This window comes from Solanum stenotomum, chromosome 7, assembly GCF_019186545.1.
Source record: "Solanum stenotomum isolate F172 chromosome 7, ASM1918654v1, whole genome shotgun sequence".
Classification (NCBI taxonomy): domain Eukaryota; kingdom Viridiplantae; phylum Streptophyta; class Magnoliopsida; order Solanales; family Solanaceae; genus Solanum; species Solanum stenotomum.
Genome location: NC_064288.1, coordinates 16216378 through 16233092, shown reverse-complemented (window position 1 = coordinate 16233092; position 16715 = coordinate 16216378). Strand labels below are relative to the sequence as shown.

The 16715-nt window shown below is 36.4% G+C and overlaps 2 protein-coding genes across 2 annotated transcripts; both read right to left on the bottom strand.

Moving 5' to 3' along the window:
• Positions 1-8625: 8625 nt before the first annotated feature.
• Positions 8626-9664, bottom strand: LOC125869683 (uncharacterized). The gene is made up of 4 exons (XM_049550140.1): positions 9416-9664; positions 9197-9283; positions 9021-9095; positions 8626-8829 (listed from the first exon to the last, which is right to left on the bottom strand). Exons 1-4 carry the CDS (start codon positions 9662-9664, stop codon positions 8626-8628), a joined length of 615 nt encoding a protein of 204 aa, XP_049406097.1.
• Positions 9665-9708: 44 nt separating this feature from the next.
• LOC125869682 (uncharacterized) lies at positions 9709-11061 on the bottom strand. The gene is made up of 2 exons (XM_049550139.1): positions 10541-11061; positions 9709-10288 (listed from the first exon to the last, which is right to left on the bottom strand). The coding sequence occupies exons 1-2, from the start codon at positions 11059-11061 to the stop codon at positions 9709-9711; spliced, it is 1101 nt and encodes a 366-aa protein (XP_049406096.1).
• Positions 11062-16715: the final 5654 nt, after the last annotated feature.

Genomic DNA, 16715 nt, shown 5'->3' with positions numbered 1-16715 from the left:
ATAAATATAATATATTTATATTATTAATCTATTCTTTAAAGAAAATTCAGCCAAGTGTCAGCTTTTAATTATCTTATTACTATTAACATTTTAGGTATTTATCTTTTTTCCATTAATTTATAATTTTATTCTTTTAAAGCCACTTAGATTTTTGTATAATGTATGTTAAATTAAATATTTGTATTAGCTAAGATAGACATTTAGACAAACAGTGAAGAACTTTTCCAAAAAAAAATATTTGCAAATAAAAATGAAACTAAATAATTTGTCAAAGTACAATATAAAAATTAATTATTGACATATACAATTAGAGTTAGAAATATTTTTTGAGTAAAAATATGTTAAAAGGATATTTTTAATCTACTAGGTAGAAGGAAAAATAATTTTGCACCATTTTTAATAAGTTAACATTTTTTGTTCAATAATAAAAGAAGGGATAAATTTGATTTAATAGATTAAAAGAAAAGGATATTTCAAACTCAACTTCGATTGCTTGTTCGAAAAAAGGCCTCTGCCCTTCCATCCCTTGGATAGATAGAGAGGGAGGGTAGAGCTTTTGGTTTTTTCATGTTGTCAAAGAGTTGAACAATGATTTTTTCATGTTGTCAAAGATTTGAAGATGGTGAGTGTCTGATCAAATTGATCAGGTCATGTAGGAACAAGTCAAATATACGAATAAAAAACTCTACCTAATTAAGATATGCCGAAAATAACAGATTGATGACTCTCAAAAACTTTTATCGATGGAGTCATTTCTTAAAACTATTTATAATATATTAAGAACATTTTTAACCTTCTCCCATTAAAAAAAACAAGGCAAATATCAAAAGTGTCGAGAATTAAGGTTACAGAAAGGCTAGGGGTCTCACCCACCAACAAACAGCATCTATAGGAAATTGCTTTATCTATTCTTCTATAATATAATATAATAATTAATGAAACTCCTAGAAGTGTGTAGTGATTATGAAGCACATGTTCAAACTTCACAGAATCTCTCCTTTATTTTTTGTGTGCTCACTAGAAACTGCAGTGCGCCGCGCCCAATAATTGATAATTCCTGCTATTTTTATTCACTTTTAACTGTCATAATTTCAATTTTTAGAATCAAACGATAACAATTTTAATTAATATTTGACAATATATTTTTTTATCATATTAATATGCAAAAAAATAGAATTTATAGTACTTTTCGTTTAGTTTTTAAGTATTTTAAATTTTTATTTAAAATATCAAATTAATATAATCTAATTTATTTTTAAAAATTAGTAAAATTGACTTTTAAAAAATATAATACATGAACAGATGGATTAATTTACTCTTCATATTATTGATCGACCCAAAAGAGAATAAAAAAGTCCACACTTGGGAAATTATCATTTCTAATTATGACTTTGTAGTTCCAAGTCAAAAAATATGTACTTCCTCTTTTTCATACTCCCACTCCCTTCTTTCCCTTTTTAATGGTCTAATTTTGACTTTTTAGTTATTATTTTTGACGTATCAAGAAAATATAATATTTTTATCTATTTTATCTTTAATTTATCTAGAGAGTTCTTATTTTTGAAAAAGATAGAATTTCTTTAATTAGTAAATTAATTTTGGAATTCTATCAATTAATAGGGATAAAATGATAAACCTACTATGTCAATTATTATTTTCTTAATAGGTATGTCAAGTCAACAATGGACAAGTAAATAGGGACAGAGGGAGTATTTACTGAATTTTTGGGGTTCTTTTTATTGTTCAAAATAATTGAATTGTTCAAAGTTCAAGATGGATGTTTGAAATGTTTTTCATATTTACCCTTTCCTTTAATAAATTTGATATTTTCTAGGAGATAAATTACACTACTTACAAAGTTTACAACATGAAAAATAATCTTTAGTGACAACTAATTAAGAGTAATAGCTTAATTCCTACTAAATGTGTATTTTTAGCGGCAATTAACCCTCTTTGTAAATGTCTCTAAAGCCTATAACGACATTGGATCTAATGACAAATAACTAATGTCGGTAAAAACTTTACCACTCTTTGTTAATATGTATATTTATTGCCGCTAAAATTTTTTTGTTGTTGTACTGGTTATATTTATTTTTTCACAAAAGACAATAGTGAAAAGTATAGTTTAAATTATATATGTCCTTGAATATTTTTCTTAATAAGTGTGCATTTCTTCACAAATTCAATTAATATGGAATAGAAGTGGTATTTAAAGTTGAAACTAGAAAACAAAATAATAATTGAATGGTTGAACATATAGTTCGTTTGGAAAATTTGTGTGAAAATCAGTGTTTGCAATATTGAAGTTTCTCAGTGAATATGCTAAAATAAATGAATTGAAGGGATCAATCTATTTAAGATCTATCCAGTACCATCAATATTGAAGTTCGGTATTTGCGGAGTTTTTTTTTTTTTTTTAAAAAAAAAAAGCTACAAAAGCGACTACGAATTCACTTTGAATCAAAAAATTAAGAATTTTATTTTCTATTTTTTAAAATTATATCATCCCGTGTTTCAAAATGATATTAAAGTAGACATCAAAGATCCTTGGATCGGATCTTGCTATATATATATAATCTTTTTTTACCCCTCCTTCCAAGAGCTCCCACCTTTTTGCTACCTTGGTGACTTAAACTAAAAAGTAGAACCTTAAGGTTGGAAGTGAGAGGGTGCTAACTATCCGAGCAACTCTGTCTTGTTACTCTGTAGAGCTTTCAATATCCACAAGGACTTTTAAATTTTGGCGGGTCACAACAAGCTTATTCGGGACAAACTAAAAAATGTTTTCTAAAATAATGGATCTAAAAATGTTAGCTCAAACCTATCAATTCACGAGATGGATTGAACTGGCCCATATTGACTTCTCTAATTTTTTTAGAGAGTGTGGTTAACGAAAAAAAGAATAGAATTGTTGCGTTAGAGTTAATGAATTAGAGAAAAATAAGTACTAGGTTTTCTACTATAAAGGGAGAGACTTTTTTAATATCATAGTAGGCAGTCATTCTTTTCCATGGAAAACTGGAACTATAAAAAAATTACATTCCAAATGGAATCTGAGGGAGATGAACCCTCCATTCAACATACCAAACTCAAAAACCATTCTCGATTTTCATCAATTTCAATGCAAGACTCGAGTTCGACAATTGCTAACCTTCCATCAAATTTCATCATTGAAATATACTTAAGGCTTCATGTGAAATCCCTTGTGCAATGGCTCGATTTAATATCTAGACCTAGATTTATCAAGTCTCATATCAGTTTAGCAACTAGTTCTAGGAAAACACCTACCATAGGCTTATGGTGAGGGTTTTTGGGGCCTCGAAAAATATGTCTTATGGATTGTTCTCTTAGATCTTTATTTAATGATTTTATTACAGAAACATCTTACTTGAATATTCTTGTAAATAAACCTTATTAATTTTTTCATATTTTAGGTTCAGTGAATGGATTGATTTTTCTAACTTGTCATGCTGGTGAGAAAGAAGGCGTATTTCTATGGAATCCATCGATTAGAAAGTGCAGGACATTGCCTAGTTTTAAAACTGGACTAATTGATGTATCCTATATGTTTTTATATATGATGAGTTTCATGATGATCATAAAGTAGTAGTCTTTCTATTTAATATGTGTTCAATTCCAGTTGAGGTCAAAACACATAATCTAATGAGTAATTCTTGGAGAAATGTTGATAACAGGTGTCCTCCAAGTGTGTTATTTTATAATGTTTGGGGTAAGTTTGTGAACGGGAAACTTCATTGGGCTTCTACTACTGCTGCTTTTGAATATACGACCATAAATGTCGGTAATTGGAACATCGTTTCTATTGATTTGGCTTATGAGAAATGGGGAAAGGTAGAGAAGCCCTTCTACGGGGGAGGATATATTATTTTCCCACATGAAAGGAGATATTGTTTCACGGCTAGAAGTGTTGGGTAGTAATCTTTTTGTCTTTTATAATAACAAGGGAATGCATGTATCTATTTGGGTTATGATGAAATACATAGTTAAAAATCTTGGGCAAGGATGTTTACCATCAATCATGTTGATAATCCATTTATGCATCATGAACTATCTTATTTCATGTCAAATACAGGTGAATTTTGGTTGGATTTGCACAAAGATAACCAAAGGATGACTCATTTAGTCCAAAAGTTATTAACTTTGATCCTACCCTAAAAGATGCAAAAATCTATGTTGAAAGCCTAGTTTTTCCTTTTTCATCAGAGGGTCGGACTAGTGATGCAACAAAAATACAAGCGAAAAAAGTTCAAATGAAGACAAGCAAGTAACAAATAACTAATAAGAGTTTCACTACTCCATTTTCCTCAAGGTGATTTAATTATGTCACGCCCCGAGCCTACACTTTGGACGTGATCGGCACTCAAGAACCATTGCTGGTCCCCAACCAAACCCTTGTCCTGGATGACTACTTAGCGGAAGACTTAATCAAGTAAAATAGGAAATTCAAATGAAAACATCAACTCATAAGGTCTTAATATTAAATTAACTCAATGAATGCCTGGAAATATTCGAATAGCCATAAGAAGGAAACTCAAGTCTCAAAACTTTATCAACATAAGGGAATGTGAAAAGACTCCTCAACTACTACTGTCTATGAAGCCTTTAAATACTACGAAAGATGTTGGGACAAGACCCTCAATAACTTAACAAAGCAAAAATAATAATGTGAAGTCCTCCGGAAAGCAAGGAGGCTCACCAAAGCTAGCTGGAATACAAATGGTATCAATGGAGCGCCCGTTGATTACCCTGAACACCTGTATCTACATCATAAAAAGATGCAGATCGAATGACATCATTACATTGAATATACGAGAATGTAAGGGGAACTGAAACATATATATAGATAAATTGTTAACTTGGGAAGACAATACTCACCTCAACTCAACTCCAATATGAATGCAACAATAAAAGATGCAATATATAAAGCTTTTAAAATAGTAGATATCAACTCAATATGTATAAAAATACAATAACATACTCTTTACTCTTATTTGATAGATTCTCTAACTGACAACCATCACTATGAGCTACGTGATGATACAACATCTCGCCCACGTTGTCAGAACTGTCCTGTACCTTGCTGGGGTATAAAACACCTCAACTAAGTGGATCCACTAAGCTATGCTTAAAAGCAATAGGGAATCATCTGAAAAGTATGACCTTATACCCATGTTGGCATACATGGTTTATGAGGACTTTGAGTTGTCTGAACTCATCCCCATATCAGTGATGAATACTACTCCCAATAATATATAACTCATACTCAAATGTTTAAAACATAAGTCTTTCTCAATTTGATGTAATTACTCAAAAGATCTCCTTAAAAGAGGTACTACTCTGAAACTTCTCTGAACTTGTAAACTTATTCAGAAATCGATGTTTCTCTCTTTTTAATGCAAAAGTATTACATACTTGGGAATACTTTGCTCCTTTACGGCACACCCCTAACTAGAAAAGGGCAAACATCAAGGATAAACACAAGCACCTGCTAAATATCTTACTAATCTCATGCCAAAGATGAAGATTCATAAGTAGCAGAACCTATATGAAGACACATACTAAAATATAGATAACAAAAGGGCCCGTTGGGCTACTTTACAACGGAAACAAGACTAAGTCTATGAAGCCTCTAAAGAGTATGCCTCTGAGAATCTGATAACTAGTCGGGACAGGGCCCTGACATACCCATTCTGATATATGTACATAAGTAGCAAAATATAGGATCTAAATATCTGATAACTCCAGGTAGAGGTGGAGCTTACCAACTGCTAAACTGGAAATCTCTAGTCTACTGAAAATGCTTGTTGTTCTGAGTACCTGAGCTTGTAGTGATACAAATGAAACGCCAAAATAATAGGGACGTCATTACATACAAAACATGTACTGATATGTAAAGCAAACTGAATAACAAGTAGACATCAAATATCATGATAGGAAAATCTGAGCATGTGTATGTAGGAGACATAATCCGTAACTGGAATTGTGACCAACCTCAAGGGTCCTCATCGAAAGTTTCATGGCTTAGTCATTTATATATATATATATATAATACCTATAATTTGCCTAAGTGATATCTTTACTTCATTATACCACTTATTTGCTCTTTGTAAAGCTAACTGTCAAGGAATCACATGATGGCCTACTGACGGCGATTAGTGAACCCTATATGGCATCTGTAGCCCACTGTCACGACCACGCGTGAAATCTCATAGTTTGGTAACGAGGTCTATCACGATACGCCCCCCAGGGCTCCTGTATGGTATGCCCGCAGGTCTGTATCAGTCAGGTGAATCCACACGGGAAAATTCCAACTGACTATATCTGAATTCTGTGCACAGAGTAGGGTCACACGTAGTGGCCCTAAATATACCCACCCTACGCTGCAGAGTAGTCTATAGTCTCAACTACTTGCAATTATTTATAATAATTAATTCATTAATTACATAGCTCGTGATACAATTCGTGGTTACATTTTTTAGCTTGAGAATCATATATCCTGTGACCTATGCACTTACGAACAGTCTGAGGCTGGCTGCTTTCTTTAAATTTATGCAACATGTACACCGATAACTTTTAAGAGTTCCAACTGTAGACAAAGGTAGTTGTGTGAAACATATTGCTTCCTTGAAGAGTACTATAACTCTATAGGTTTAGGACTCAACATGAGAGGGTTTATAAAATAGGATAACTTTCTTTCAAGTATCATAGAATCTATAGTTACATTTATCGGAAGAACATGCGAGTTTAGGTCGTGCCTTAAGGGCAAAAGAGTCTTTAGCTTTACATACATTAATTTGGGACTTACTATCTTACATCGTCAAACTCCTTTGCTGACAACTTTATCGGTAACATAAAATCATAAAAGGATAGTATAAGAAACTAATCAAGAGTCACAACAATGCCAAAAACACAATAATGGTTCACGAGCAACAATCTTAACAATTACCATAGATGAGTGGTGTATCATCATACCCTTCTCTTTCTCTACTTTCCAAGTAGGCTTATGACTTATTTACATGTTCAGTATTACTCCTCATCCTTTAACCATAAAGAACCAGCCCCCTTAATCATCCACACTTAACATAAAAGTAAAACTCATGGCCTCCGATCACCATCCCACCGGTTCCTTGTTAACGATGTTAAATTCCTTTATAAGCTCATAGTTTAAGTTGGTAGAGAACTAACGCCATAAATTAAAATAATAGGAGCTCATATAACCAGCTACAACATATTCTTAGCGACTTAGGAATTTCATAAAATACTTGCTGAGCGACAAACTTTAAAGAACTATAATAGTTGCGTTCTCTATACCTCACCTTCCATTTTAATGTAACTAGCTTACTTCCATAATACAATACCATTGACCCCTCATCTGGTCAAAACAACAGGCAACACAACCTTCTACAAACTCCCTCATCACCAAAACATCAAATACAATGGGTAAAACATGGACTCACGGCTTCCTATCACCGTCCCGTGAGTCCTACCCGCAAGTTATACTTAAAGCATCCTTGGAATACTGTTTATGAAGATCGAAGAGGATTCATACCTATATATCAAAGAAAAGCACCCCCTGCCCTTCTTCATTCTCTAAGAACAATACTTTTTCCTTCAATAAAATATTTAGCTAAGTATATTTATTTGTCTATGGAGAGGAAGACACTTGATTCTTGAAGAAACCAACTTACCTTAAGCTTTGGTGGATTGAAGATGAGAAAAACCTGAAGAAATAACTAGAAACCAGTCCATACACATTCTTGAGTATATGAGAAAGTATATCCCAAACTTCTAATATAAAAACAACAAGTTTGGCCGACTTTCTCTAAAGTGCCACATGTCCCGCAGTGATTGGGCAGTGCACACATCTGTCGTAGAATGAACATAACTTTTTACTCTGAAATCGTTTTAACGAGCGGTTTGTTTTAATGGAAACTAGACTCAAATACCTTCAATTGGATAGGTTGTAGGCCCTCTAACTCATTATATATTAGGAGATATGCTCGTTCAAAGTCAGATGAGAAATGAGATCATTTGTAGTATTCCTCCACAATGAACCTTTAAACTTTAATATTTTCTTTAATGATCTCTTTGACCTAAAACTTTTGTTTAACCCTTCAAATGACTAAATATAAGGGTTGCATGGTATTGTTAACCATTTTCAATGATATACCTCCCCCGATATCACATCTATGCATTGGTGTTTACGAGTCACAAATGTATTTTAAGTTACGGGATATTACATTATCCCCCACTTTGGATCATTCGTCCTCGAATGAATTTAAAATTTTTTTGGCATAGTTTCCTTTGTAAATTTGCCTATCCAAAACCTGTCATCCAACAAAAATACACACACAATGCTTCACAGAGCATCACCACATAATAATATGCAACGAATATTCACTAGGCCCTACTTGGCCTTATACGAATTGAAACTACACTAACTAATATAATATACCTTATGCTGTGGATGTTTCAACTCTGAGGAACATGTGGTGTCTGTATCAAGTACCCGAACATATAATATCTAATAAAGTAGTACTACAAAGTACAAGCAAAACAGATACTCAAATGAGAGTAGTTATGACTTTAAGAACCTTTGTGTGGCTACTGAAATAAGTGGGGATACTTGGCCCTCATGTCAGCCTCTGCTTCCCATGTGGCTTCTTCTATATTCTGACTTCTCCAAAGTACCTTGACTGATGCCACGTCTTTTGTCCTCAACTTCCTGACCTGTCGGTCCAATATTGCCACTAGGACTTCCTCATAAGATAAGTGTTCTGAGAATTCCATACCTTCTATGGGAATAACCTGTGTAGGATCTCCCAAGCATTTGCGTAACATGACACATGGAAGACCAGGTGTACTGCAACTAACTCTCAAGGCAAATCCACCTCATAGGCTACCTGGCCAACTCTACGTATAACTTTATATGGCACAATATACCTAGGGCTCAACTTACCTTTCCTCCCAAATCTCATAACGCCCTTCATAGGGGTTACCTTCAAGAATACCCAATCATCAACTTGGAACTCTATGTCTCTACGGCGTACGTCTGCATATGATTTTTGGCGGCTCTGAGCCAATTTCAATCATTCTTTTATCAACTTTACTTTTTCAACGGCTTGGTGAACAAGGTCTGGTCCTAATATTTGAGTTTCACCTACTTCAAACCAACCAATAGGCGATCTGCACCGATGCCCATAGAGGGCTTCAAATGGAGCCATGCCAATGCTTGAATGATATCTATTATTGTAGGCAAATTCTATCAAGGGCATATGATCATCCCAATTACCTTTAAAGTCTAAAATACATGCTCTCAACATATCTTCGAGTGTTTGATAGTGCGTTCGGCTTGGCCGTCTGTTTGCGGGTGAAATGCAGTGCTAAGGTTCACCTGTGTGCCCAAAATCTTCTGGAATGATCTCCAGAAATGTGCCTTAAATTGGGCACCCCAATATGAAATAATAGTTAGTGGAGTCCCATGCAAGCGAACAACTTCCCTTACATATAGCTTGGAATATTCTTCGGCTGTGTTGTTGGATTTAACTGGCAAGAAGTGGGCTAATTTCGTCAACCAATTAATGGTCACCCAAATGGAATCATGGCTCTTAAAAGAGAAAGGCAAACCAGTAATGAAATCCATATTAATAGCCTCACATTTCCATATTGTAATGTCCATAGTCTGAGCTAGGCCACCGGGTGCCTCTGATGTTCTGCTTTAAATTGTTGGCAATTGGAGCATTGTGCCACGTATTCCGCAATATTCCTTTTCATGTTATTCCACCAGTAGACCTCCTTAAGGTCATGATACATCTTTGTGGAGCCTGGATGAATTGAGTATCGGGAACAATGTTCTTCATCCATGATTTTTTGCCTTAACCCATGTATATTTGGAACACACAGTCTGCCTTGACATCTCAAGGTGCCATCTTCTGCTAAATTGAATGCAGTAATTTGGTGCTCACGAATCCCTTCTCGATACTGTTGGAATATTGGATCGTCATACTGTTTCTCTTTCACCAATGCCACTAATGATGATTCGGCAGTATTCTGCACGACTACACCTCTATCTTCTGCTTCAAGAAGTCGAACTCCCAAGCTGGCTAATTTGTGAACATCTCGTACTACTTCCTGTTGTACACATGGTAAATGTACTAGACTTCCCATAGATAGTTGACTAAGAGCATCTGCTACCACGTTAGCTTTACCTGGGTGGTAGAGGATGTTCACATCATAGTCCTTCAACAACTCTTGCCACCTTCTCTGCCTGATATTCAAATCTTTTTTCTTGAAAAGATATTGGAGACTCTTATGATCTGTAAAAAAATCAACATGTACACCATACAAATAGTGTCGCCAAATCTTAAGCGCAAATACCACTGCAGCAAGCTCTAAATCGTAAGTGGGGTAAGTTTGTTCATGTTTCTTCAATTGTCAAGAAGCGTATGCTATCACCTTCCCTTGCTGCATTAAGACGCACCCTAGGCCAATGCCTGAAGCATCACAATAAACTACATACCCTTCTGTACCCTCTAGTAAGGCCAATATTGGCGCCTTAGTCAACCTATCTTTCAGCTCTTGGAAGCTTTTCTCACACGCATCGAACCATTGGAACTTCATAGCCTTTTGCATCAACTTGGTCAATGGTGCAGAAATAGAGGAGAATCCCTCTACAAACCTGCGGTAATATCCAGTAAGTCCCAAGAAACTACGCACCTCCGTTGGAGTAGTAGGTCGAGGCCAACTCTTTACAGCCTCAATTTTTTGGGAGTCTACTCTAATGCCTTCACTAGAGACAACATGGCCAAGAAAAGCCACCGAGTTCATCCAGAATTCACATTTTGAGAACTTGGCATATAGTTGGTGCTCTCTGAGTGTTTGTAGGACAGCTCTCAAGTGATTTTCATGTTCTCTGGCATCACGTGAATATATAAAGATGTCATTTAAAAATACAATCACATACATATCAAGAAAGGGTTTGAAAACCCTATTCATCATATCCATAAAGGCTGCTGGAGCATTTGTTAGTCCAGATGACATGACAAGGAACTCAAAGTGTCCATATCTCGTTCGGAAGGCAGTTTTGGAAATATCTACTTCTCAAATTTTCAGCTGATGAAATTCGGATCTCAAGTCAATCTTTGGAACGCACTTAGCTCCTTGCAATTGATCAAATAGATCATCTATCCTTGGAAGGGGATATTTGTTCTTTATCGTCACTTTATTAAGCTGTCTGTAATCTATACACATCTTCATCGTTCCATCCTTCTTGCGTACAAATAGTACTGGAGCACCCCAAGGGGATATGCTAGGGCGAATGAAACCTTTGTCAAGCAAATCTTTCAGCTGCTCCTTTAGCTCTTTCAATTTTGCTGGCGCCATTTTATAAGGTAGAATGGATATAGGCTGGGTACTGGGATCTACGCCAATACCAAAATTAATCTCTCTAATTGGAGGTAGTCTAGGACGTTCGTCAGGAAACACATCTGGATATTCATTCACAACGGGCACAGAGTGAAGAGTCGCCGTCTGTTTCTCAGCTTGAAGGTCTCTTACATGGACAAAGTGATATCAACACCCTTTGTCTATAAACTTTTGTGCCTTAAGATAGTAAATAAACATTCCTCTAGGCATCATAGCATTACCCTTCCACTCTAGGACTGGTTCGCCTAGGAAATGGAATCGAGCAACTTTGGCTCGGCAATCAACTGTTGCATAACAAGATGACAACCAACCCATCCCCATAATGACATCAAAATCAACCATTTTTAGCTCTATCAAATTTGTCAATGTGTCACGGCCACATATTGTTACTAGGCACCCATAATTTATCCTTCTAGCTATAACAGAGTCTCCTATCGGAGTCTATACTGCAAATGGCTCATGTAATAACTCTGGCTCTACTCCAAATTTCTTAGCAACAAATGGAGTAACATATGATAGGGTAGTCCCTGGGTCTATCAATGTATATACATCATAAGAGAAAATAGATAAGGTACATGTAACCACATCTGGGGATGCCTCTGAATCCTGACGACCTGCTAGTGCATACATTCGATTTGGGCCAGCTCTAAAACCAGATCCTCTACCCCTGCCTGTACCTCTCCATGCTGGTGGTTGAGGGCCACGTGATGAAGAAGGCATTGATGTTAAGGATGCTCCTGCAGAGCCAGTATATTATGGCCTATCACATTTACCCTCTACTCGAAGCATCGGACATGCATCTTATGACCCTCAACTCCACACCCATAGCAAGCGGTAGATCCATATCGATGCTATCCGAAGTGAGATCGACCACAGTGTCTGCAAGTAGGTCGAGGCGGTAGTCCTCGACTAGCACCTCTCTGATAGTGGGGATTAAGTGCCCTCGAGGTCTGAGTCTGCTCCTGCCTGGGTCTCGATGACTGAGCTGGGGCACTAGCAGTTGAGTGGTCTAGTGATTGAGCCTGTCTAGGAGGACCTCTAATGGAGTAAGCTTTAGCATCTCCCTGAAATATTTCAGCACTCCTAGCCCTCTTATTTTGTTCCCTATCTCTCTCAGCCTTACGATTTTATATGCAGTCTTTTGTTTGCTGAGCATGTGTCATAAGTCTTGCAATATCCATATCCCGATTTAATGCAGTAACGGTGCAAGAGCCAATCAAATGATCCCCAAGTCCACCAATGAAGCGATGCATCCTTGCATTTTGGGTGCTAACCATCTCAGGAGCAAATCTAGACAACTGAGTGAATCACATGCAATACTCCCTGACGCTACTAAGGTTATTCTATCGAAAGTTTAAATATTCATCAACCCTCAATTCCCTAAGCTCTAGTGGAAGAAAGTGCTCTATAAAGGCCTTAGATAACTCCTTCCAAACTGCTGGAGGAGCATTTTGTCCCCTAGAGTCCACCCACATCTCATACCAAGCAATGGTGACATCTTTCCAGCTGATATGAAGCTAATTCAACTGCCTTAGTCTCAGAGATATGCATGACCCTAAGAATTATGTTGATCTCATCTATAAACCGTTATGGGTCCTCTGTCACCCTAGATCCTGTGAATACTGGGGGATTCATATGGAGGAAATCACGTACTCTAGATCTAGCTGCCTCTTCCTAAACCGTACTAGGTATTGCTGCATTTTGTCTTTGGACCTGAGCAACTACCAACTGAGTGAGTAACTGTATTTCCCCTATAAGATCTTTCTCTGAGGAACCTGGTGGTGGTACAGGCGGTAAATGAACTACCGTTGGTACTACTGGAGTTGTAGGAACTCCTGTAGCTCCTTCTGTCATGGGAATCTGAGAACCTGGAAGCATAGGACATGGCAAGCTCTGCTGACCACTTGTCTGATCACCTACTAGTTGGGACTACTCTAAAATAGATGCCTCTTGAGTAGTAGTAGCAATGGACCTCGAGCCTTCTTTATCCTTGTCCGTACTAGACATGATCTGAATCACAAATGAAAAAAGAGTTTGACTCAGAATTAACTTTCTAGGACTTAGCTGTAGAGCAATAAAAGAAGGTCCAATTCCTAAATGCCCATGTAATGCCTAAATTATAAATATGGTGCGCAACACATTTATAAGAAAGGTACTACTAGACACGGCTTCAAAGACTCCCTGGGACACTTGAACCTTGGGCTCTGATACCAAGTTTGTCATACCCCTAACTAGAAAGGGGCAGACATCAAGGATATACAAAAGCACCTGCTAAATATCTTATGAATCTCATGCCAAAGATAAAGATTCATAAGCAGCGGAACCTATATAAAGACACATACTAAAACATAGATAGCAAAAGGGCCCGTTGGGCTACTTTACACGGAAACAAGACGAAGTCTCTGAAGCCTCTAAAGAGTATGCCTCTAAGAATCTGATAACTAGTCGGGACAGGGCCCCGACATACCCATTATGATATATGTACATAAGTAGCAAAATATAGGCTCTAAATATCTGATAGCTCCAGGTAAAGGTGGAGCTTACCAACTGCTAAACTGGAAATCTCTAGTCTACTGAAAATGCTTGTTGTCCTGAGTACCTGAGCTTGTAGTGATACAAATGAAACGCCAAAATAATAGGGACGTCAGTACATACAAAACATCTACTGGTATGTAAAGCAAACTGAATAACAAATAGACATCGAATATCATGTTAGGCAAATCTGAGCATCTGTACGTAGGAGACGTAATCCGAACTATAATTGTGACCAACCTCAAGGGTCTTCATCGAACGTTTCATGGCTTAGTCATTTATATATATAATACCTATAATTTTCCTAAGTGATATATTTACTTCATTATATCGCTTATTTGCTCTTTGTAAAGCGAACTGTCATGGAATCATATGATGGGCTACAGACGACGATTAGTGAACCCTGTATGGCATTTGTAGCCCACTGTTACGACCACACGTAAAATCTTATAGTCTGGTAACGAGGTCTATCAAGGTACGCCCCCAGGGCTCCTATATGGTCTGCCCCAGGCCTGTATCAGTCAGGTGAATCCACAACGGGAAAATTCCAACTGACTATATCTGAATTATGTGCACAGAGTAGGGTCGCACGTAGTGGCCATAAATATAGCCACCCTACGCTGCAGAGTAGACTACTTGCATTTATTTATAATAATTAATTTATTAATCACATAGATCATGATACAATTTGTGATTACATTCTTTAGCTTGAGAATCATATATTTTGTGACCTATGCACTTAGGAATAGTCCGTGGTTGGCCGCTTTCTTTAAATTTATGAAACATGTACACCTCTAACTTCTAAGAGTTCCAACTATATACAAATGTAGTTGTGTGAAACATAATGCTTCCTTGAAGAGTACTATAACTCTATAGGTTTAGGACTCAACATGAGAGGGTTTATAAAATAGGATAACTTTCTTTCAAGTATCATAGAATCTATAGTGACATTTATCTAAAGAGCATTAATTCGGGACTTACTATCTTACGTCATCAAACTCCTTTGCTGACAACTTTATCTATAACATAAAATCATGAAAAAGTATAGTATAAGAAACTAATCAAGAGTCACAACAATGCTAAAAACACAATAATGGTTCGCGAGCAACAATCTCAACAATTACCATAGATGAGTGGTGTATCACCACACCCTTCTCTTTCTATATTTTCCAAGTAGGCTTATGAATTATTTACATGTTCAGTATTACTCCTCATCCTTTAACCATAGGGAACCAACCCCAATAATCATCCACACTTAACATAAAAGTAAAACTCATGGCCTCCGATCCCCATCCCACCGGTTCCTTGTTAACGATGTCAAATTCCTTTATAAGCTCATAGTTTAAGTTGGTAGAGAACTAATGCCATAAATTAAAATAATAGGAGCTCATATAACCAGCTACAACATATTCTTAGCGACTTAGGAATTTCATAAAACACTTGCTGAGCGACAAACTTTAAAGAACTATAATAGTTGCGTTCTCTATACCTCACCTTCCATTTTAATGTAACCAGCTTACTTCCATAATACAATACCATTGACCCCTCATCTGGTCAAAACAACAGGCAACACAACCTTCTACAAACTCCCTCATCACCAAAACATCAAATACAATGGGTAAAACATGGACTCACGGCTTCCTATCACCGTCCCGTGAGTCCTACCTGCAAGTTATACTTAAAGCATCCTTGGAATACTGTTTATGAAGATCGAAGAGGATTCATACCTATATATCAAAGAAAAGCACCCCCTGCCCTTCTTCATTCTCTAAGAACAATACTTTTTCCTTCAATAAAATATTTAGCTAAGTATATTTATTTGTCTATGGAGAGGAAGACACTTGATTCTTGAAGAAACCAACTTACCTTAAGCTTTGGTGGATTGAAGATGAGAAAAACCTAAAGAAATAACTTGAAACCAGTCCATACACATTCTTGAGTATATGAGAAAGTATATCCCAAACTTCTAATATAAAAACAAGTTTGGCCGACTTTCTCTAAAGTGCCACATGTCCCATAGTGATTGGGCAGTGCACACGTCTGTCGTATAATAAACATAACTTTTCACTTAGATATTGTTTTAACAAGCGGTTTGTTTTTCTTGAAACTAGACTCAAATACCTTCAATTGGATAAGTTGTAGGCCCTCTAACTCGTTATATATTAGGAGATATGCTCGTTCCAAGTCGGACGAGAAATGACATCATTTGTTGTATTCCTCCACAATGAACCTTTAAACTTTAATCTTTTCTTTAATGATCTCTTTGACCTAAAACTGTTGTTTAACTCTTCAAATGACTAAATATAAGGGTTGCATGGTATGCTTAACCATTTTCAATCATATACCTCCCCTGATATCACATATATGCATTGGTGTTTACGAGTCGCAAATGTATTTTAAGTTACGGGTATTACACCTTACACTCATTTTGAAAGATAAAAATCAGCTCTCCTCATTCTCATACCCATTTACTCAAGACTTAGTTCAAATCTTTAGTTAATTTCAAAAGGGTTCTCACGTTTGACTCAAAAGGATCTCTTGAACTTTCCTCTTAACTTTACTTTAATTCAAAATGTGAATTAAGACATGTAGGATCTCTCAAGGATTAATGAATACTTAATGAGTGAATATCAAGAAGATAATGCAAGTACGATTCGAGGGAACACACACAAAAAAAAGGACAGAAGAGTAAGGGACCTGGCGACCCTTGTGCACTGAGTGGATCAGGGCGCCAACCC

Coding starts and splice junctions, on each gene's coding strand:
- LOC125869683 (XM_049550140.1), bottom strand. CDS start 9,664: ATGGATTTCATTACTGGTTTGCCTTTCTCTTTTAAGAGCCATGATTCC. Junction 9,096..9,196: donor TCGGTGCAGATCGCCTATTG/GTTGGTTTGAAG, acceptor AAATTGGCTCAG/AGCCGCCAAAAATCATATGC. Junction 8,830..9,020: donor ATGATTGGGTATTCTTGAAG/GTAACCCCTATG, acceptor GATCCTACACAG/GTTATTCCCATAGAAGGTAT.
- LOC125869682 (XM_049550139.1), bottom strand. CDS start 11,061: ATGTCATCTGGACTAACAAATGCTCCAGCAGCCTTTATGGATATGATG. Junction 10,289..10,540: donor TTACTAGAGGGTACAGAAGG/GTATGTAGTTTA, acceptor TTTGAATATCAG/GCAGAGAAGGTGGCAAGAGT.